We start from the raw sequence: 24,177 nt of genomic DNA, 5'->3' as shown, positions 1-24,177 counted from the left end.
TTTTCTTCTGGTTAACCATTCTCTATATCTAAGCTAGTGTGTAGGCCAAAAGGTTTGTGGCAGCATTTCTGGTACCAAAACCAACACTGAAGACAACCCTAGGCCTGTACAGAAACATATCAGATCAGGAGTTTTACCAAATCACATACATAACCTAAAATTCATTTAATTGATGATTTGATAAAATTCTAGGATAAATCTTTTGCATTTTGCTAAAAATGCAGTCCATAAATGTACTGATATTGATTTTGTATGATATAAAAATTTCTTAATATTGAAATACAGATTGTACTGTCAAACCTCTCTATAAAGGACACCAAAGGGGCATATATAACATATATGTCTGTATAGACAGGTGTCCTTTATAAAGAGGTCAATTATATAGAAAATTGCACCAAATAGGTTTGATGAGTCTGTCCTTTATAGACAGGTGTCCTTTATAAAGAGGTCAATTATATAGAAAATTGCACCAAATAGGTTTGATGAGTCTGTCCTTTATAGACAGGTGTCCTTTATAAAGAGGTCAATTATATAGAAAATTGCACCAAATAGGTTTGATGAATCTGTCCTTTATAGACAGGTGTCCTTTATAAAGAGGTCAATTATGTAGAAAATTGACCATATAGGTTTGATGAATCTGTCCTTTGTAGACAGATGTCCTTTATGAAGAGGTCAATTATATGGAAAATTGCACCAAATAGGTTTGATGAATCTGTCCTTTATAGACAGGTGTCCTTTATAAAGAGGTCAATTATGTAGAAAATTGACCATATAGGTTTGATGAATCTGTCCTTTATAGACAGGTGTCCTTTATAAAGAGGTCAATTATATAGAAAATTGCACCAAATAGGTTTGATGAGTCTGTCCTTTATAGACAATGATGTAGTTAATTGCACCAAAGGGATCAATATTGATGAGTCTATCCGTTATAGATATATGGGACAAGGAAGTAATTCCAACCGTGTGGACAAAACAAAAATGTCAAATCGTTAGATTTATAGGTGTCCTTGATATGGAGGTGTCCTTTATAGTAGGTTTGACTGAAAGATTTACAATGTATTGTTAAACTAAAGATTTTTTTCTTTTTCTAAGATGCAATAAATTTTAATTTGTTTATGTAGATTTCTAAATTAAATTTGGTTCTGTTATAATTACTTGCATGTATAATTGGATATCACTCGGTCTAAAACAAGTGGATTGTTTTATTTCAGTTCTTGACCAATGTATTCCGTATCAGGGGTGTTACTAGTATTGTTTCCATGGGATGTTTGTTGCAAAGAACATTAAAGATGTATAAATGTCGTGGACGGAAACATAACAACAGCCACGTTTGCATACTAATGAATATGTTGATGGTCATAAACACATCATTTTGGTCATGCTTTTTCCAGGGGGATGTTTATACTCTGAGACAATTAGTGGGTGACCAAAGCTTTACAGTATATTCAGGCATGTTTTGGGGCCGCGGTGGCCGAGCGGTTAAGATGTCTTGATATATTACCACAAGCCCTCCACCTCTGGGTCACGAGTTCAAATCCCATGGGGGAATTTGCCAGGTATTGACCGCTGATCGGTGGTTTTGAATTAAGGTCACGGTCATTCATTTGAAAAACCTTGGTAGTCCTTCATCCAAGCACACCACAGGCCCAATATGAGTATACTTGGCCTTTTGGTTCTTGAAAAGAAGTCATTTGAAGATTTTAGCCTTTTGACCCCTGTGACCTTGAATGAAGGTCAAGGTCATTCATGTGAATAAACTTGGTAGCCCTTCATCAAAGCATGCTACAGGCAAAATATCAGTACCCTAGGCCTTTCGCTTATTGAGAAGTAGTCGTTCGAATGAAAAGTTCAATTATGACGCACAGCTTATGGCGACGGACAACGCATGATGACAATAGGTCATCCTAACCCCAATCCGGAATACTATACAAGTGTACATAGATGACAAGGTGTTTTCTTTACATTATTAAATGCAACATCCTAGTCAAGATTTACCTTTTTGTAGTCCTTAAATCCTTTTTGAAGCAAAGCACATGAAAAGACCCCACTTTTTTTCTCTAAGTCCACGCCAAATATAAAGACGGACCCCATAATTTCGAAGAATAATACCCAGTGCAAACCCTACTTATGGTTCAAAAAATCTTAAATATCAGGTCTCAAACATCTTATTTATTTGAGATTTAAAGTGTCCTAAGCTTGAGATAAATGGTTTTGAGGTTTAATCATAAACATACAAATTCACATACCGATAATGACTGTTTTCTGCTTTCAGAATGCTAACATCACAACCAGAGTCATTTAAGGATTTGTCAGGATTACATGGTGGAAGAAAGCCAGAGAAAAATCACTGACCATTGGTCAGTACCTGGCAATGGTTCCACATGGGATACGAATAAGCGACCAAGAGGTAAAGAGCTTGTGGTAATATGTTGGGACATCTTAACCTCACTTTTGGGAAAAAATAATAAATTGGGAGAATTTCCAGAAGTAAACTGCATTTTTGGGGAATTTGAATAAATTTTTAAATTACTGCATGCAGCCATTGGGAATTGGGCCCATTATTGGTCCCTCGGACCCCTAGAAAAAAGGCCTGCTAATAGAAAATCAGTACAGGTTTCTTATATTAATATCTGACATTTTATCATGTTCTAGCTATCTGTGATTCAGTCCTCTATGGATTAATAATTTTATTGCTTTATAATCAACACTACATTTAAATGCGTCTCCAATGATCAGGTGACCATGAAGCCCTGTAAGGCCTCGAGCTCTTAAATTGAGATACTCACATGTATATTTGTAATTATACACAATGTATTCTATCCTTCATCACAATCAATACATGACCCAATACATATGCCAATACGGAGATCCGAGGACCATTAATAAGGAAGTAGGTAGTCAATCAATAATGTGACATACTGAGTAGGACATTGATGGGCACTGGGGTCAAACTGTGACATTCTGTAGGACATCGATGGACAGGGGTCAAATCTTGTCTCCGTCTCGATCAGCAGTGACAACAAAATCTTTTTTTCATTATCCTATACCACTAGTTACAACACAGAATATATTATGAAAATAGGACACAGCTTGACATCGATGGGGGATGGAGGGGTTTTAGTAGTGACAACAAAATCTTTGGTTTTATTATCCTTTATACAATAAGTCATAACATAGAATACTTTCTGAGAGCATAGGACACAGTTTAATATTGATGGAAAGTGGGGATGGGTTATAAGTTCAAGTCTTGTTTCTATCTCTATTAGCAGAGACAACAAAATCTTTGTTAATTAATCTATAAAGTAACAACAAGAACTATACCTTCTAAGAGCAATTCTGTATCTTATCACTGCAGAGACGTCAATTCATTCAATCTGGTTTCCATCCTATTATTTCCCATTATACCAGATTTAGAATCCTTTAGATCTAGCATTTCTGTTGATCGACTAATTTGTTCTTAGCTAGTGACCCTTTTATTGGACATGACATTTAGCAAATCACTCTTTTATGAGCTTCGGGCTGTAACTGCTCAGTCTATTATTGAACAAAACAGAGTCAATCATTCACTAACAGATATTGAATGTCACATAACAGAAAGATTCATAATTCAGTTTAAAAAAGTTAAAGAAATAAACTGACTGAACAAAACTTCCGTAATTCTATTATATTTAGCCAAGACTGATGTCTTAGAGGAAGAAGAAATTTGTCTTATTGTGTCTAATGATGTCTTGTCTGCATTTCATGAAGACTAGATTTGATCAATAGGTGATTCCATTACACCTAAAGAAGCCTAAATGCTAATGGAGTTTTACATTAATTTATCTTCTCATGTCATGGAACGTCAGCAATTACACCTGCAATGCTTCGTATTTCTAAATCTTACAGCACATCAATATATTTCAGCAAGAAAAAGACATTTAATCTTCAGCGTAACTTAATTATTAAAAAGACTCTTATTTTTAATGACAACACAAAAAATTGCATAGTCAGCAAAACTTGATTGCAGGCAAATGAAACCTAAAAAATGTTTCAAGAAGAAATCTTTCATGTGTATATATATTAAAATCAACTGCCAGTGCACGTATCTGATAGAAAGCAAATTCGACCTACTTCTGACAAAAAGAATCAATCGGGAAATTACAAGCCCTAAAGTTACGTTATTAGATAAAAGCGGTATTCCACTAATGAACCTATAAAATTGCTTATCCAGGTATCCAGGTATATGGGGAAAGGTCGAGTGCTCAGTCTGCTGAAGGCAATAAAAGATATGGTAACAGTAATGCTCTATTGGAGCAGTATAGGTCTGCTAACCTCTAGACATCATACAATCAATACCATCATAATATTGGATGTGTTGCAGCATCATGTACAACTCCAATTAATTGAAATATGGCCAAAGAAAGTGCATATTATATCACCTAGGGGACCATAGCATTTGATCCGGGAGCTTGCTAATATGGGCCTTTCAGTATGATCACACTTTTTGTTCGGATATAAAAGACTTGATCCCGATAATGTACAAGTTAAGATGAGTTATTTGACAGGAGTTTGGCCCAGATCGAGTTATAGAGATGTTAAGGGTCCCAGACTCTCAAAGCTCCTGTGTCACTTTATACATTTCAGTAAATGTTAACTCACTCACCCCTGAAGACACAATTACACTCTTCTAAATCAAAGACTAGACCAGTCCAATATGAGCTTAAGGGGTGAACAAATTAACGCTGAGATTGAGATTGATTGGCGAATGTCTCTGCCTAAAAGGTTTATTGTATTCCTGATATTCTGTACGATATCTGCACCGGTAACCGCGGGCTAATCTGTCATCTACACATTTATTTGATGCAACTGCAAGGTCATGCAGGTACAATTTATGCAATTTTGTTACAAGATTATTTAGCAATAACAGAGAACTAGGGTTGTCGTCCTGTCTGGTAGACATCTAAATCGTTAAAACCACCACATTACCTGCAGTTTGTCTAGAATACAGGTACATGTATAAATCTCATACATAATCAATCAACTGGATGCACCACACTATTGTTTTCCTGTGTCTGACATGCAATAATATTGCCATTTGAAGATTTTCCGTCATTCAAATAGCCTTAAAACATTACTGTCAATGTATTTGAAACCTAACTTTGTCTTTACAGTTAAACCTGCCTCAGAGGGTACCTCTTTATAATGACCAAGTGCTTAATTAAAGGCCACCTTTTCAGGAGAGGGGGCATTTCACCACTTGGCTAGAAAGACCATTTTTCTTTGTACATCATTGCACTGTAATCTTCAAAATTGATGCAAAACCATTTATCAGTCAGCTAAAAAAATAAAATTAAAAGCACATAAAGATGACCTTTCATCTGAAAAATCAGAATATTTTCTTCAATTCACTTGCAAAAGTAGTTAAGGCATTTAGTCTCAGTGGACTTCATATAACATCAATGAATAATCAACAGGTTATGTAATTTCAGAAGTTCCTAATCACCTTTATTTTGAATCAAGAGAGATCTGCCACCCAGATTGCATTTATATCTCCAATAAATGCAATCTAACAATACTTTAATTGTTATATTTACATTTTACTTTCTAGTTCAAATTAAAACATAATCTAGATGCGAGTTAATAACTGAATTTCCCGTTTCAGCCATTTAACCTCATCAGCCAAATTCAATGTGACAAAAAATAGTCCCTATAAAAAATTGAAAAGAAAACAAAATTTCAATGTTTTCCAATAGCTTTTTAGTTTACTTTCAATTATCCAGACATTTAAAAGATTTTTTATAACCAAACTGATTCATTCAAATACAATGTCAATTTTCCCCATGCGGACTATCATGATGTCAATAAACAAGACTCACATCCATTTATATAGATATTACTACACCAAGTCTACGCTGCATTTATTGGCTAATAATGCAGATCACAATTATCATTAGAGTAATGGGAGTCGCTGTGGCAAAATGTAAATATATATATATATGATAAAGTCTTAATGTGATAGCAAGGACTATACTCTTCTTACAGTGCTACCTCACTGAAGTATACTACCACCAATGACGCAGAGCAAGAAACCCCAAGTCTAATAATACATGTATCTAATATTAGAATCAGTTTATTTTATTTCAGTTGACATTTGCACAAAGATGAAGTAATAACTCCCATTGTGATAGACTGATCAAGCTGTGTCTGTACAAAAACACAGAACTGATAGCATTACATTCCTCACAGAGGCTGTAATAAACGTCTAAATGACGCAATATCAGGGGAAAAGCAATACATATATTCAGAATGAAATAATATAACTCATCTTCATCAATAAGGGTGGGCCGGATTATATTTTAATCTAATGAAAAGAAACAAGATCTGTTGAATTTTTGGTTGACTGTTGACATTTTCTACAGCAATTCATTATTGGACGGTTGAATGAACATACAAACAAGTGAATTCCATGCATGGTTGCAGAATTAATTCCATAGAAATATGACACTGTAATCTATAATATCTAGTGATTTTCGTGTAAATTATATCTTTTTACTATGTCCATATGGTACTAGGGCATATACCGTATTCAACCCAATCAGCACAGGCGTCCCCATTTTTTACTTACAGTAACTAAATACAGACTGAAACTGAAAACCAGCAGATTTCTCTATTTGATTTCTTTTGTAAATCTATTGATGGCTTAAAGACTGTGCAATAATTTTGTAAAATGTTAGTCAAAATTTAATCCTATGAAATGCCCCTTCATTTGTCAATTTTTTAACTACCCTGTGCAATTATTGGGTCAAATATGGTATCAATATCATTATTATTTTTTTTATTTTTTTTTCAAAATTTTGAAAACAATAGACTTGGGTTTTTTTATGAACAAAATCATATGTTTATTCTTCATTTGTTTAAATTGAGATATTACTCAAGCATCAATGCATCTTTAATTTGTTAAATTGCACAATTTATAATGTATACTCATCTGTAATTGTAAGAAAACAAGAACATTAACAGGATTGTGAATTCTCATTGAACCAAAAGTAATTATTCATATTGGGAAATGGTGGGTTAATATAAGGTCATATAAGATGATATATATCCTGGTGGGATTATTTATCGCCATCTGCCCTTACCTTATTCACCCTAAAAGTCATAATGAACTATTCCAACTTTTAAATTGGAAGAGTTCAAATGTGTCTTCAGGGTAAATGACTGAGCTCCAGAAGCTTACAGTCAGTGTATCATATTTATCTAATATACTTATATCGGAACAGGCAACTGGTCCAAGTAGTTCGTTTCTAATGCAAATTACTTGGGAGAAAGATACTTCTTTGTCATAAAATCTTCATTTTGTGTGAAAAGCATATAAACATTTCAATATATTACATGTTAAAACTTTCATGTGTTATTTTGTTTTCATCTTTGTAATATTCTTAAAGAGAGCTGTCTAAGTATTTTGTGCTTCTTACAATACATGGTAAATTGGTACCCTTCCTAATTTAGGACGTACCTACAAGTGGTCCGAGCCAGCTGATAAAAGAACATACAAAGAATGTCTTCTTCAGTTCTTTTTACATTGTTGAAGTTAAAAGACAGGGAATGTGTAGCCAAGTCTTCGTAACAATTTTATACCATACATGTTGGTATACCATATGGATGTTCTATAAAAACATAAAAATATACTTAATGATTTTTTAAGCCTTTTTGCTTTGAAGTGTACATGTTGGCAGCAGCAAAATAAGTGATTAATATTTCTCTGTGATTTTAAAATTGTCTTTTTTCTTTGTGTTTTTTCAATTTCTGTGATGCTGTCTAATCAACAGTTACTATAGCGGCACTTGACGAGAACCCTTTGAAGCCATGCTGACATTTATGAAATGCGTGGTTACAAAATATTTTCCCTGTCAATCAAAATAATTGTTCTAAATCACCTATACATCTTCAATTAAAAGGAAATGTATGCTGTGCATGCAATGCACCAGTTCACCAGAGAGAAAACAAACAATGCATGGTGTTACCTTCCTTGTCAATCAGAAAGATTTCAACAAAATGCCACATATCCGTAATTACATAGAGTTGACAATCACTATGAATTTGGCCCATTAGATAAAAAAATCTGGATATATATATAAGGTATCATCAGTGTGCCAATCTAAAATGAAATTCAATATTTGCATAACTTGATAGAGCAGCAGAGTAAGTAAGATATCCCAACATATTACCACAAGCCCTCCACCTCTGGGTTGTGAGTTCGAATCCCAAGGGGGGACATGTATACTTCACATGTCACTGCAGGTTCTCCCCTGGTTACTCCGGCTTTTCTGCACCTCCAACTTTGCAGGTCCTTAAATGACCCTGGTTATGGTAATAGGATGTTAAAACAATAAAACAAAGTATTGATATACATGTTAAGTCAAATCTGTCTATAACGACCACTGAAGGGGAGACAGAAAAACAGTCACTATAGATAGGTTGCCTTTATAGACAGGTTGGGGCTTTCGTGCCAACCGTAAAAAAACAGAATTATATTATTGCAAAACAGACCTGCTATTGGATATTTATATGTTTAATGCCATGCATTATCTAAGCTGCATTATCTTAGCAGTAATTGTGTAAATATATTTCTGTGGTTTGTGTTCATTTTTATTTTTGTAATGTTTGGATGGGGCTTTCAAATGCAATCGGAAATTTCAATCATAACAACGTCAACTCGTTTTGATACTTAGTAGATTTTTTCAGCTATGAACATTATCATTACCTAATTACTGACTTAACTTATCCTGACCTGGAATTATCTGTGCAAAATTATTTTCAGACAAAGTATGCATGTAATATTTTACAACACATTCTCGCTGGCAAGTCATATGTAATGTTGCTGTGTAACCAGTTTTGACGGATAAATCCCAGAACATGTACGATTGATTTGGAGGCGTTTTCTCACAATATATAGCTTCAAAACTATTACTTTCAGTTGCATTTCTACCAAGTAATTGGACCGTATTTTATTGATAGACACACCGAGAATACCTGGGTTATTTCGGGCGATAATCCGTCTGACTCTTTTGTCTTTTGAATTAAGCTGCAGATTCTTGAATAAAACATCACAAGCTGGCTCCTAAATCTGCTCACACAATGTTACATAAGATAAAATAAAATCAATAGCACGCAGATCCAATAAACCCAGTTTTCATACTAGAATATTGGTATTTTAGAATTGAAACACTACCAATATAGAATTTGTGTTCCTATACAGAACATGCATTGAGAGTCACTAAATTAATTTCGTAACACTTCGGGTGGAAATTATCTCTATCTGCAGTCATAGTTTACGTATATTAACCCATTACCCTCATATCAAAGCCACAGTACCTCTCTTAAAGATGATCCACCACCGACACAGCATAAAAAATATTATAATTTGTAGACTAACTGATGTTTAATAATGTATCTGTTAAATTCACACAAAAATGCATATAAAATCATTTGTTTTGCTTTTGTCATATATCCTTACGACGGGCGGCAGGATTCCAACTCGACTCAATTTTGAAAGTAGGTTTTAACAAATGCCATCTATGAAAGCAGTTTGCATCAAGATTTTGGTTTGATGCCATTTTCACAGTGATAACAAACAGTACACACTACAAACAAACAAAAACAATCACCGAAAGTCCCCTAAAGCTAGGTCACCACGCATGGGTCATGGGAGGCAGAAACCTGCGCGTGGGACTTGTTTTTTTTTTTTTGGTTTTCTTTTAAATCGGTGCTATTTTACCCTTCTTTTTCCCTTTCTCTCTGTTTTCTCTTACTTTGATACCTCTTCTATCATTTAAGACCATCTGCATGTCTGTATGTTGATAATTAAGCTCACAACGACAGGTTTCCGGGCACACACTAAAATCCGGATTTCAGACCTCAATTTTTGACTTATTTGGGCATGTTCAAAGGTGATTTGTGATGTCACTAATGCAATGACCGAATCGATATTGACATGCTATATAGGGATGAACATCTCCTTTTCAAAAAACTAGTATTTAGTTTTCAACGGTCTCAGTGGGGCTCCAGAAGGGTGCATGAAATGGGGCAAATTAATAATATAACTACGCATAAATATGTTACGGCCATCCAAAGGATATAGTGATGTCCGGAATATGGCAAATCTCCCAGTTTTCGAATCGAAATCATAATAAACCATTGTGAAGACACATTTTATGAAATAAAATAGGTTTCTAGCCGATTTTGAGTTTTTCTGTATATGCAATCAGTATCTCATTCCATAGAAGACATAGTATCATGAATTTTCTCAATACTTATGTTTTGAAGTAAAATAAGAAGCTCAAACTTTGAAAGATGCTCCACCGCCGACAGAGTATAAACGATAATCATCATTTGAACAATAATTGGTGTTTAATCCTATATGTATATATATGTCGAATGAAATAATTTATTTTCCTTTTGGTATATGAACGATCAGCACTTCATTCCATATAAGGCATGGTGCAGATGCAATTAATTATGTTTAATATTTTCATCTCAAAGTAAAATAAGAATAATAAGTAACTTTTGCAACTGAAGGAAAAAGCTAATTCTTCTGACCTAGTTTTTGATAGAGAAAAAAATATCATTCGTCGGCGGTGGAGCATCTTTAAAGTATGGTAAAAGTGTAAAGAAGATACCAGCTAACTTTTGTTACTGAAAAAATACAAATTCACCTAATCCTGCTTTTAATAGACGAAAATTACCATTCGTCGGCAGTGTAGCATCTTTAAACTCCATATTTTCCATACAACCTGTTTTCCAGTTAACTAACAGTGTACAAGATCATCTGGTTTACAAATTCAATTTAGGTATTGGCTTTGTAAACAAGGTTCTTCAGAAACACATTAAACTTAGACAGACACTGTGCATGTATATAGCGGAGTCTAAACAGTTAAAAAGATGTAACAGGTTTTAGAAATACGGAAGGAATTGAAAACAAACACAAGGTGTATTGTACTTCAGAAACACATTTACCATAAACCTAACCAAACACATGTTTTAATGGGAAGAAGCAATATACTGGACACTTATAATGTTAGTCAAGAAGGGAAACCATATACAATTGTACAGCACTTGTATTCTCCATACCGTATTCAACGTAATTAGGGGGGGGGGGGGGGGGGAGGCTTATTAATGAACCACCCCAAATTTAAGTTGTGGATTAAAAACAAGTCAGCCATATTTTAAATCTTTCTGTCCTCATGGTACATTTATCTGTTACACAGTGAACATGCATTTTATCATTTGAGACACATCATTATGTTGTGATTCTCAGGTAAAAGGTTCTTCGCAAGTTTATATAATATGAGATGCAACACTGATGTTAAAGGCATAGTTACTGTAGTACGTTGTGAAATATTGTTCAATCCATGGGATGGGGGCGTTTATACAACTTCAACTTTTCTCCAGAGGGAGGGGCGCTAATATATAGAATTGTCCTACTCATGTAGGCCAAAAATGATCTAAAATTGAATTGGTACAAACATTTAGTCGTGTCTTCATTTGTCAGTTTTTGTGTCACTTTTACTACCTTAATCCAGAAATTAATACAGCTACAGTAAACATCTTTTGGAATTACACAAGAAAATTGAAAACACCTGATTACGGATGCTGATTAGCTGTTCCAATAACTACAGACACAGTGACGGTATATTAAGGACAGAAAATTGCTGACACAACATTCTTCCATTCTAACCACTAATCACCGGCTTGTTGACGCTAGCTTCGAAGTTCATTATTTCTCGTCGCTGACCAATAATTAGACATAACAGAACCCTAAAATAGCAGGAACCGAAAACGACTTCATCAATGTCAACGCCATCCTTTCAATCTACACCTGATCCAGTCGTTGATTGAGAAGATAACATGATTGGCTGGAGAGAATCCTGGTCTGTGATCTACACATCTTGTGTCTTTCGTCAGTGTCTTATAAGTAAACAAATTGGCTGCTCAATTAAAATTGGTAGAGCCAATCAATACCTCCTACTCAAAATCACAAAAATGTACCCAGTCTCTCATGATGTAGATGTGAATTCACGAGTATTCATACTTTCACAAATTTATTTAGATTGATAAATTCGCGAAAGTAAATTGCATGCAACAGAAAGTATATTATTATTATGTATAAAGCTGTCAGTCAATTGATATGTGTTTGTGCCATCAAATAAGGCATTTCAAAGAGATGTTATATGTTACCTGTGTGATCATTTTAATATTTGTGATAACTGATGTGGTAAAACTACACATCCAGAACAAGAGATAATACATAGTCATGATCGATCATAAAAGATGCTATCTATCAAAGGTTGTAAATTTTGTATGCAAACAATCAAGTGTAAACCTGTCTATAAAGTACATAGCAAAAAGGTGTGTCCAAATTTATACATAGGTCAATTATATAGAAAACAACACCAATGGGGTAGGTACAAGCCCGCCACCTCTGGGTCATGAATTTGAATCCCTTGTAGGGAAGTTGCCAGGTACTAACCACTGGTTGGTGGTTTTTCTTCGGGTACTCCCGCTTTCCCTCCCACCAATACACCAGGCATATCTTTAAATGACTTTGGCTTTGATAGCACATTGAACTAACCAAACGAAACCATCATGACTAAGAAAAGAGCAGAATGTGTGACACTCGAAGTCCTTGTACATTTTTCACCCTAACAGAATAAACCTTCTATTGAATATGACACCTACAGAAGCTCCACAACAATAATGCCGTCTACATTAATAAACCTGATAATATATCAAACATGGTAATTGGAACTACACTATGCTACTATCCATTAATTGGAGCATAGTATATAACTATCTCCAATCAAATCGACTGAAGCGCTGCCAGGGCTTTTCCTCGGATATGACATGAATATTATATGAAAACGTAATGCCATTTCTTTCACAATGGAAAGTGTATTGTACGTAGTGACAGAGACAGATCTACTGAATACCTATATAGCATTCCATTGTTATCATATCAGTACAAAACATCCAGGTACTCTATTTCAGTCACATCCATGTAATTTCACTGCTTTGCTCAATGTGATATATATAGCATATGCCATTTGACAGCAATTAATGCATGTGCAGCATCGGTTTTGCTCTTTTTTACACAGATCTTTATGAATGCCATACTTTTATAAATCATATGTATGATAAATTGTAAAATATGACAATGTTTGCATTTGTGGAAGCTTAAGAAACCTGATGAAAGCTGTATGAAAGTTAAACGCTGACAGTAGTTAATTGATGGTTAACACTCATATACAATAATGGTTCTATCATTTTGTTTGTTTGTTTGATTAATTAACGTCCTATTAACAGCTATGGTCATGTAAGGATGGCCTCCCATGTATGCGGTGTGTTGCGAGTATGTTGTGCGAGGTGTGTGTTGTGGGAGACTGCGGTATATTCATGTTGTGTCTTCTTGTATAGTGGAACTGTTGCCCTTTTTATAGTGCTATATCACTGAAGCATGCCACCGAAGACACCAAACAACACACCCCACCCGGTCACATTATACTGACAACGGGCGAACCAGTCGTCCCACTCCCTGTACGCTGAGCGCAAAGTAGGAGCAGAAACTACCACTTTTATAGACTTTGGTGTGTCTCGGCCAGGGGACAGATCCCAGAGCCTACCTCACAGGGGCGAACAGTATGATTACTGACAGTTTCTTTTATCACTGACTTCTTTAGAAGAGTAAATATGGCTGACAAGGACGAGACTTGTCTCCCTTTACTTCTCCACCGGTGTATATATATGGCGGACAAAATAAAACTTTGTCACTTACTCCCCTTACTTCTCCATTGGTACCTTTGACAGACAAAGACAAGATTTACCTCCCCTTATATTACTTCTCCTTTGCTACCAATGGACGACGAAGACAAATTTTACCTCCCCTTACTATTCCCACTATGGATTCATGATTGTCTTGATTCAGATGTCCAACATAGAGAAAACTTACTTCCACTTTTTCTTCCATTGGCACAAATGGGCGACAAAGAAGACTTATCTCCCCTTACTTCATTTGCAGAAAAATCAAAACTAAGCTCCGCTTGAACATATGACCAACCAAGACGAAAATTACCTCCCCTTACTTTTCCATTGGTACATATGACCTACAGAGAAGACTTACCTCCCCTTACTTCTCCGTTTGTACATATGGCTGACATGGAGAGCGATGTGAGTGTGGTGACGACAGCAGACAGAAGTATGATGAGAGTGGCCATACCTACTCCAGACTGTCCAACGACCCAGGATAGCCGCATGAACAACATCACCCCCCAGATGTTCAGCAGACATCGTATCTGTAATAACATAATAATATATTGATTAAGGCCTAAATATTCCTCTAAAATGTACTTTAAAATGTTTATGATGTTAGGTTGATCATAATTTTTTCAAAAAAAAAAAGAAGAAAAACACTGTAATTCATCAGTAAAATATCCTAATTTGTTTGAATTTGTAACAGGTAAGGTAATTGAGGATTCAACTTTTAACACAATCTAACTGAATAATATGTAACATCATTTGATTAGATAAAAACTCTATATATTACGTGTATGGTCAGACTTGATTTTAAAATCCTAGTCTGTGACAATGATTTTTTTATTTGGTTGCTTAAATGTGATTGTAAGTACAGATATACGGTGACACAGTCATAAACACAATGACTCCATATAGCAAGCCACTTCAAACAGGAAACAACGTGCCAGGTGCATGATTTAGATTATAGCAGATCTTGAGATATAACAATACTGAAATCTATATATAGCTGGTTTGATTATTTAAGTAGGTGTATAAGAAAGTCAACATAATTTCATAAATCTGAATAAATATTTAGAATGGTTGAATTTTTTTTTATCAATAATTAGCTCTGGTCATTTGACGTAATGAATACACCATGTTTTAGTAATGGAAGAAAACAAAAGTTCTTTAAAGAAAACCAAGAAAAGGTGCAACGATTCACCGATAACTGCGTGATTATTGGACTTCAATCGATTTTCAAATAAAAATTGACGATATTTTGGCTTTCGATCATCTGCACTAACTCATCTCTGTAAAGTGTTGACACTTGTTCAAATATGCATCCAAATTTGGAACAATCAAACAGAAAATAATTTAATCGAAAGACAATAATCGACAACCGCATTAAACTGAAAGGATGATCAATTGTTTCAGCCCTATCTAGAACCAACTGAATTAATTTTAAGAACATGAACCTTATTGGTATGGGAGGACTATATGATTTTTCCAGAATGTCAAGACACCAAAAATAAACCTTACAATAGCTGTTGTATGGTATTCTACATCAATATTTGTCCTCAGTTAAAATCTTTTCTTTCAGTTTTCCCTCAAAATCCATGAAAAGGGGTCAGATCCGGAGCGAAGATTGAAGCAAACGTTGGCCATGAATAATTTAAAAGCCAAATAATAGGTAATAATTTGGATGCCTATATTAGCGTGTTAATCAGGAAAGCTGCTTCGGCCAAGAGGCTCTCACAAAAGATTTGCCAACAAATCATCTCATATCGCTGCTCTCCAGATGCCCTAGGATGTATCATACACGGCTAGGAACAGTAGGGTATGCCTACACATACCACGGTATAAGTATACCGCTGGTTCTAGATGGTAGTGCTTAGAACTAATTCCAGATTCTGTCTCCAAGAGATGTCAATAGTTATTCATGCAACCTAATCCGAGACAGTCTGTCCAAAGTAGCATGATGAATTATTCCTATCAAAGCAGTTCTTCTTCTATAGCTCTGATAAATCTATGCATCCCACAATCTTTATACCAAAAGAACTTGAATGAAAGAACCCATAGAATTTCTGGAAATGGGTCATTTTTGCAATGGAACTCATTGCTTTAATGGACTTTAAAGATTAAAATTATAATTAAATAATAAAGGGCCCATGATAAACAGTTGCAGATTATATAATGTAGTCAGCCAATTATAATATATAAAAGACAGCAATCTGAATTAGGAAATTACCAAAAATGGATAATTCATATGTAATTATGAGCTAATTTCTCAATACTGTAATTTAAACCAACTTTCTTCGCGACTACTAAACTATGAAATTTCATTTGGAAACAAGTTTGCAAGGATAAAGTTAACTTTTGCAGACTTAAAAAGTTAGTTCCTTCCTTCCCCCCCCCCCCTCCAATATTTATTTTCATTTTTTCAAGCAGGTTAACATCTATATGATCAAATTTGAAATTCAGGATGGACAACTCATTGAATAAAAGGTTACGGATACAAACATTGGCATCAGGCCTAGGACATACAATGACACGTGTATAGGATGTTTAAGTTCTAGGAAAGCAATTTCATGATGACTAAGTTATAGGATGTATGTTTTTAAGTATGAAATATTTTAATATATACCCTTTTTATATCATACTAACAAACACTTAAATTTTAACCAGATGCTTTTTCTCTATCTTAAGATCAAATTCCACTAGAGACTATAATAACCTTGTGTAAACACATATACGGTTGGATTAAAAAAGCCTTTTTAAATTTCTAGTGACTGATTACATTCATGTGATGAGCTTTTGATTTAAAAAATCTGATCACGGGTGAAAAAATCTAATTCAATAATTCAGATAATTTTTACATTTATAAATATACACAAGCAATAATGATTTCCTGTTCATATTTCTTAAAATTTATTTACAAACACACAATTTTTCACGGGTGAAAAAAATCCACATTATTTATAAATATACTACTAAGTAATGATTTCCTGTTTAATAGTATTTTTTTCCACAGTAATATTGTAACCATGCTCATGGTCATGGCTTATCCATAAGTTGAAAGAGCTTGTGCCCAATACTTTTTGTCAAATACCAAAAAAGGCAAATAAAATATGTTTGAATCAACCATGCTCCTGATCATGAATGTTTTTTACTGTAGAAAATATTCATCACCCCATGAACACTAATGGTAATGATCATGGACATCACGTACTTTTGGCCTTTGGTTGAGTGCATGCCCCTTTGAGGTAGGCTCTGGGTTCTGTCCTCTGGCCGAGACACACCAAATTAAAGTCTTAAAGTGGTATGGAAGTTTCTGCTCTTGCTTAACGCTCAGCAAACCGGGAGCAGGACGATCGTGACTTTCTTGTCTGTTGTCATGATCAGTATAATGTGACCAGGTGGGGTGTGTTGCTTGGTGTCTTTGGTGGTATATATGCTTCAGTGATATAGCACTATAAAAAGGGCAATAGTTCCACTATACAAGTAGACACAACATGAATATATCACAGTCTCCCAAAACACACACCAGGCACTTCATATACGCAACACGCTGCATACACTTGAGACCATCCTTTACATGACCCGAGCTGTTAATAGGAATTTAATTTAATCAAGCAAACAAACTACTGGTCGTGGTCCCGTGTAGCAGTGTCTTCCACATGTAGTAGCTGATGGCTACCTTGACCTCACAATCATGATAAAACCTTGACCTTCGAAGCATACATATACATGTATATACTTCAATTGCAGCTAGTGATGGTTCATAGGGATGAATGGGGCCATATGACACAAAGATATGCATTTGAAGGGCCTGGGGTATACATACACCAATAAAAGGGAGATAAAAATTTAATAAGAAGCAGGTGTGTTTTTGTATTCAGCATGCTTCCTCTGTTGGGGTACAATAGCCAGTTAACATTCCTCACTAGCTACAACTACGAAAACCTAACACAGCATGTCGGGTCCATATAGGTAGCCTCTGCTTTGTCATCAACCGAACCACAGGTATAAACGATTCACTGATAAAGAGGTCTTAGCTCCAAAACCTGGTTATTCAGATTCATTCTCAATGAACTTATTGTATTGAAAGCTTTTTGATCTGCAAGGCTGCTCTGAAGGAATGCACACACACACAAACCCTCTACTAACACACACTAAGGTTAAATCTCTGGGGGAGAAGGTCGGGCCATTACTGTAATAGGTAACAATGATTGATTGTACCTGCAGATTGTATTGTATACGTGGTCAGGCCCTATAATCACCTGGCAGCTATATCACAAGGAAGTGTTAATGAAGAAAGCAATTTTCTACCTTATTACATCATCGCTTAATGAGTAGTTCTGTAAACGAAGTATCATAAAGGGGTTTAAGTAAATGTTAGTAAGCTTTCGTATGGCAAAGGTTTACAAGTCTATAGCTAGGAACTCTGACCTCATTCAGGTTAGAATGTGGTCTTTAACATTCCAGGGTCAATATTGCATCAATATTACATGTTTGCTTTCCCTAGTATTTAAGTGATTACAATGGGATTGTAGTGTAATATTGCCTCACTGAAGACATGCTTTAACTGACATTTAGTAGCTGCCTAGACAGGCAAATATTGAAATAACAATTAACACAGCCATGAAAGACTCATTTCAAAAGAAATTCAATAAAACACTTTCATGTTATCATTCCCATTCAAATCTCTTTTCTTTTTGAAATTGAAATTGAATAAAATGTCAAACTAATTAACTCTGTTTACTTAAAACAAAACATTGTCAAAAATGTATAATTATGATAGAGTAGAATGATTTACAAGGCATCATATTTTGATCCATGGCATATTACTCATAAAGAATTAATTCTGAATATCTGAATTCATCCTCATTGCCCTAAATATTATGATTGCATAAATTTACACATGATTTCTTTACACCCTGTAATTATAACTCAATAGAGGTATCAAGGATTATTTGAAACCCTATAGTACACAGGCTAAGGTAGCCTAATGTGGCGTTTGGGCCTATATATATATAAATATAAAATATGTATAGGATTGATTTGGTTAAACAACCAGTACCAGCCCAGGGACATTAATTGGTTTGGGGGTAAAAGAAAGCAGGAGTACTTGGAAAAAAACACTGACCTGCAGTCAGCATTTAGCAACTGCCCTTAATTAGTGAGTTTCAAACTTGCAACCCTGAAGTGGAGGGCTTATCATGGTATAATAATTAATGTTGATCAGGAGACATTTTGACCGTTTGGCCACTGGCCATGGAGGGCTTATAATTATTATCGGAAGGGATAGAGATACAGTAAAACCTCTCTATTAAGACCACTTGAGGGTCTGAGTGAAAGTGGTCTTAATAGCGGGGTGGTCTTAATACCGAGGTGCATCGGATTGACTTCTAATCAGTAAGAACCGTAACTCTGTACATTATAATTAAAAATAGTATATATACTTGTACTGTACATGTATATACAATGTATATCTTATATGTATACAGTTACATAATAGACTTGTATATTTTTATTTAGTTGAATATTTTGTTTTTAATTAAATAATCTAATTAATAAATTCTAATAAATTCTAATTCACATAACATACACACATAGATTTCCGCCTTTCTCTTCAATATCGACTGCACTTGTGTTTTACCGATACCAATCTTGTTCGGCGAGTTGACTACGGCCTTTGCTACAGTTATGTAAGGAGTTCAACTTTCTTATTCGTTTACGTGGTGTACCCTTCTTGATTTAAATTGCATATGAATTTAAAAGAGGTGGAAATATTACATACAAACGTTTGAAAGTTATCGTGTTTGTATGGAAATTTAATTTAAGTTTTGTCAAAACAAAAATACGGCGACATTCTTACCGGATTAATTTCACAATCATAACGAAACGCCTTAGATCCACGATGTTCATTTTACTCACCCGTGAAGATAGGGGTTTAAATACTGCAACTGTAAAATCATTAGAGCCCAAGTTAATGTTTTGATTAGTAAACTAAAGATCGATTACTACACACGCTCTTTCAAGTGATCCGATAATTGGTCTAGTTTCACTTTCAAAGCGCCACCTAGCTACTAGGTCAACATGCATGACAAGGGCGACGACCCGTATCGGTAAACAAAAGATCGAAACCGCACGTAGACACGTGGTCATCTTGGCTAAATAATGGGGACCATCAAAAGCCCTATGGTCACAGTTATTATGCGTATGTATCGGGTAATTAATTGGATTATAATTGACCTCGATTCCGTCACTCCAATACCCCGCTTAGTAAACAACCGACCGTACAGGTAACGGTCTGTCACTTGACAAGCGATTGACGGACACGGGTGAATGGTCGTAATGAAGCGGGCAATTAGCGTTGGCTAGTGGTCAACTGACACAGGTGAATGGTCGTAATTATGGGGTCAATTACCGTTGATCAGTGGTCGTTGGGACTGCCTGGACTGGTCGTAATACGGAATAGCGGGGTGGTCGTAATACTGAGACGACCAGTACAAAGATATAGAGGGGAAAATAACGGGACTGAAAAGAAGTGCCCGTAATAGCGGGGTGGTCTTAATTCTGAGGTGGTCGTAAGGCGAGGTTTCACTGTATATAGATACAGTTGCAAGCAAGGGAAAATATTGCAAGCTGACAAAAACATATATAATGCACCTTGAAATATTCAGGCGATTTTGAAAGAAACAACCAAATGCAAAATATATGCAAATGGAGCAATAAATTTTGTTAGTTTTGTCATGAATTTCATCATTTTCCCATGGCTAGTTATAAATTAATTCTTTGTGTTTTTTACTTACTGTTTACAGAAAATGAAAATGAATTATATGTAAATTGCTTTCGTTGTTTCTACTCATGAATACGTTTTCTGTCAAGGTTCTAGCTCACAATTTTTCGACCTGGCATGCAGTCTTATTACACGAAATCCTACATATGGATACTGTACACATCTCTGTCTGCATTATATATTCTATAAATAGGATTGTCTGCATGATCTGAACTCCCAATGGGCATGATATTTGTCTAGGAACTTTATTTGACCAAGGCGAGGGAAAGTGACACATAGGTGATAAAGTCACAATAAACTGAGTATCAATTTGACATTAACTCAGATGTTTGGAATAATACATGATGATCTACACAACTCTGATCAGTTCGCTATAGTGTAAGTATATATACATCTTAATAAACCATTCCATGCCTATACACATTAGACTGATATCTCTTTGAACTCGTCATTAATGTAAAGCTTCTATTATGTGTACTCAGAGCCATCAAATATAGTTCATAATGGCATACAAATTACCCATATGATATATACCTGTATAACTTCATATATATATACCCGTTATATAGGTTATAATCTCAATGTCAACATATATTACAGCCCCCCCCCCCCCCCCACACACACACACACTATTTTGGGAATGGGGCTTGTGGCTTTGATAACTGAGAGGCAAAAGCAAAATTTTGTAAAGTTAATAAAATATTATCAAGCATTATTAAATAGGGTTATATATTTCTAGTGTAATTATGTACTTTTCTGAAGTAAATGATCCCCAAATCATATATCGAACTCATTCACCCCTGATGGCACATTTATTTTAGCTCTTATAATCAAATCAATAGCTAGAATAGTCCATATCAAAACTTCAGGGTTGAAAGAAATAAACGTCTTAATCAACTATATTCACACAAATTTTTGGACAATACCCTATGGCCAATTTTAAGTAAAATTTCTATATAACAGAATACAAATTCTTAATCACATCACAACCTCCTGATGGTAAAACTTACAAGGACTCCTTTTATCCAACCAAACTTTAAAGCACCCTTTTCCTGTTTCTTTTTAATACCCTCTTCTACAAGCTTTTCGTCAGATGATAACAATTTGTCCCTGCCTTTACTTCGGAAGTTTTCATCATTATCCTGCAAAAAAAAAAAAAAAAATCATAATTAGTTAACATATTGCATCTTTGAATGTTTAAAGCCTCAGATTAAGAAATCTTTTCTTGCCTTCATCTATCTTTCAATCTTTTATTGAATTTCAATTTATCTCATAGGAACTGGATATGGTTGTATACTTTAGGTAAATCCTAGAGCTAGATCTATTAATTACCCACAGTTGTTATTGACCTTCCACAATATATCACATTAATATATGGAATGTCTGACCCTCTGTTGATCCAATGACATTTAGAAAGATGTCTTAATTAAGGAGATGGATCATTGGAGGGGAAAAGGTGGGGGGAGATATTTGTGATACATACCGGTATTATAAAGGTTCTGTAGAGGGAATATATGTTCTGACACTATAAATTTTTGGGATATGTAATACCCTACAATTTCAAACATTTTTATTATCGTGTATCCAAATTCTTTGATTTCAATAAATAGTGTAAGCCATTTTCATTAACAATAATTTAGAGATAACAAATTCCGATAGATTTTGATAATTGGACTAATATCAATGCATTTTCACTGTTCAGATATTTTCAGGTTTTTTATGTGTTTTATGATAATATATCTGTTAAGGGCTAGCTGGCTTTACATATATACACTGTTACTTACAATGGTAAATTGGATTTAATTACCTGGAGTGGGTAATCTGAATAATCTTATATAAAGCACACATCAAATATTATAGGTCACAAATTCTGATAGTTATTATAACACCATGGCGATTAAACAGACAAGACCATGGAAGTGAAAAATTAGGTAAATGGTCCAACAATTAAATTTATGAGAAAAGGGGCAATAACTCTGTATATAACAGTAAATGCTACACAATATGACATGCAGACAAATTTTCAATTTTAATGCAAATGTTTTTTGTATCTTTTTAATTACTTCATAAACTAGCTACAATCAAAAAGAAGTTTATTGAGTAATGTAACACAACTTTGGTAGTACATTTATATCTTAATTAAATTGAGCAGGAAATCAATGTTATCAAAATTTTCAATTAAAGCTTTTTTGTCAAGTTGACAATACTCACAAAATTACCATACATTCTTGATAAATTTGAATACAGATTCGCTGAAATATTCAAGAAATAATGAAAAACAGTTTGACAGAAAAGGTTTTCTTTTCTTTTGGTGATAAAAAGGGCTAAACTTGTAATTTATAATTTATAACAGATGATAAATTCTGATACAAAAATCGTTTTTATAAATGTTTTGTCATTTTTTTTATAGATGTTTGTATGTGGTACCACACTGTTCATTACCGTACCTGACATTATCATGAAAATATCAACTGAAATGTAACGCTTCACTGAACACGTGGTTCATTTGGCCAAGGTCTGCTGGCGTGTGTTTACAAAACATGTGTTGGCCTACAATGTGTTTTACGGTAAAGTTCAGTACTCGTGTTAGCTTATACACTGCAGGAAAGGAAATTATTTAGACACTTTATTTATAGAACACAAATAATTCACATAAGTATCTTCCAATTCAGATAATCAGTATTGCAAATTAAATTCTACAACATAACGTTACCTTTTCTTCGTGAAGTTCTGCAAGAGTGGGTCTGGATTTCATAGCAGTCGTAGCAGAAAGCAGATTTCTGTAGTGGTCCATGTGTGGCAAAGCTTCAGTGGTATATTTTCCAAACGTTTTAAAATTTGTTTCATACGGATTTGAAAATGAATTATGACTGACATAAGTATCAGTTGGTGAAACTGGCTGACTACACCCAAATACAGGTGATTCGTAGGGCTGTCGGCTGTCATCTTTGTTTGTGAACACCGGCGAGTCAGCATCATCAACATGATTGTTTACATCGTCGGGAACTTCTGAAATTGAATTAACTCTGTCCACTTGAAATCTCGATGTTGACGGAATTTTCCTCATTGTCTCTTTTGGTGTATTATTCCCGTTCACACGTAAATCCTTCTCGCATGCTCCTTCCTTGAATGTGACAGTCGGAACTGTCTGCATGGAAATGTCCGCCATTCTTTTTGAGTTGCCGTGACGTCAGGGAAAAGTAATCAATAGGAGCGCCGCGAGACTGAGGCCCCGCACCAAGAACACGGAGCCACGTGAAACCCACGTGTTCTACTCACACAATGTTTACAAAGGCTACCGGAACTAATCGCTTTACTACACACATTTTATATTTGTTCAGCGGCAATAGGACACGTTTCCTGATACTTTATACAAATACACCACCACCTAATGGTATATACATGGAATTATTTGTTGGCGTTTTTTAAATTTGTTTACAACCAAAAGTCTACTTCCTGTACCGATACCCAAATTACTAAACTTCTTGTAGCTTTTCAACAATGTCTGATTTCTTCGATGTGTTTCAAAGTGAATTTTAGTTTTATTAAACGCTAAATCGCTGGTATCCATAAGGACAGAAGGACAAAGGTAAATGTTTAATGCATAT

The 24,177-nt window shown here is 34.8% G+C and overlaps 1 protein-coding gene across 2 annotated transcripts in view; it reads right to left on the bottom strand.

Annotated features, from left to right (window-relative positions):
• Positions 1–23,949, bottom strand: part of LOC138333918 (solute carrier family 12 member 1-like) — a 63,454-nt gene extending 39,505 nt beyond the window's left edge. For both annotated transcript variants that reach the window (XM_069282572.1, XM_069282573.1), the window contains exons 1-3: positions 23,283–23,949; positions 21,580–21,711; positions 14,156–14,327 (exon numbers count right to left, since the gene is read on the bottom strand). In XM_069282572.1, the coding sequence (XP_069138673.1) occupies positions 14,156–14,327; positions 21,580–21,711; positions 23,283–23,738 (760 nt within the window). In that variant the 5' untranslated portion in view covers positions 23,739–23,949. The remainder of the gene's footprint in view (positions 1–14,155; positions 14,328–21,579; positions 21,712–23,282) is intronic.
• Positions 23,950–24,177: the final 228 nt, after the last annotated feature.

This window comes from Argopecten irradians, chromosome 10 (assembly GCF_041381155.1).
Source record: "Argopecten irradians isolate NY chromosome 10, Ai_NY, whole genome shotgun sequence".
Taxonomy (NCBI): Eukaryota; Metazoa; Mollusca; class Bivalvia; order Pectinida; family Pectinidae; genus Argopecten; species Argopecten irradians.
The sequence above is the reverse complement of the archived record's forward strand: the minus strand, read 5'-3'. Positions and strand labels throughout refer to the sequence as shown.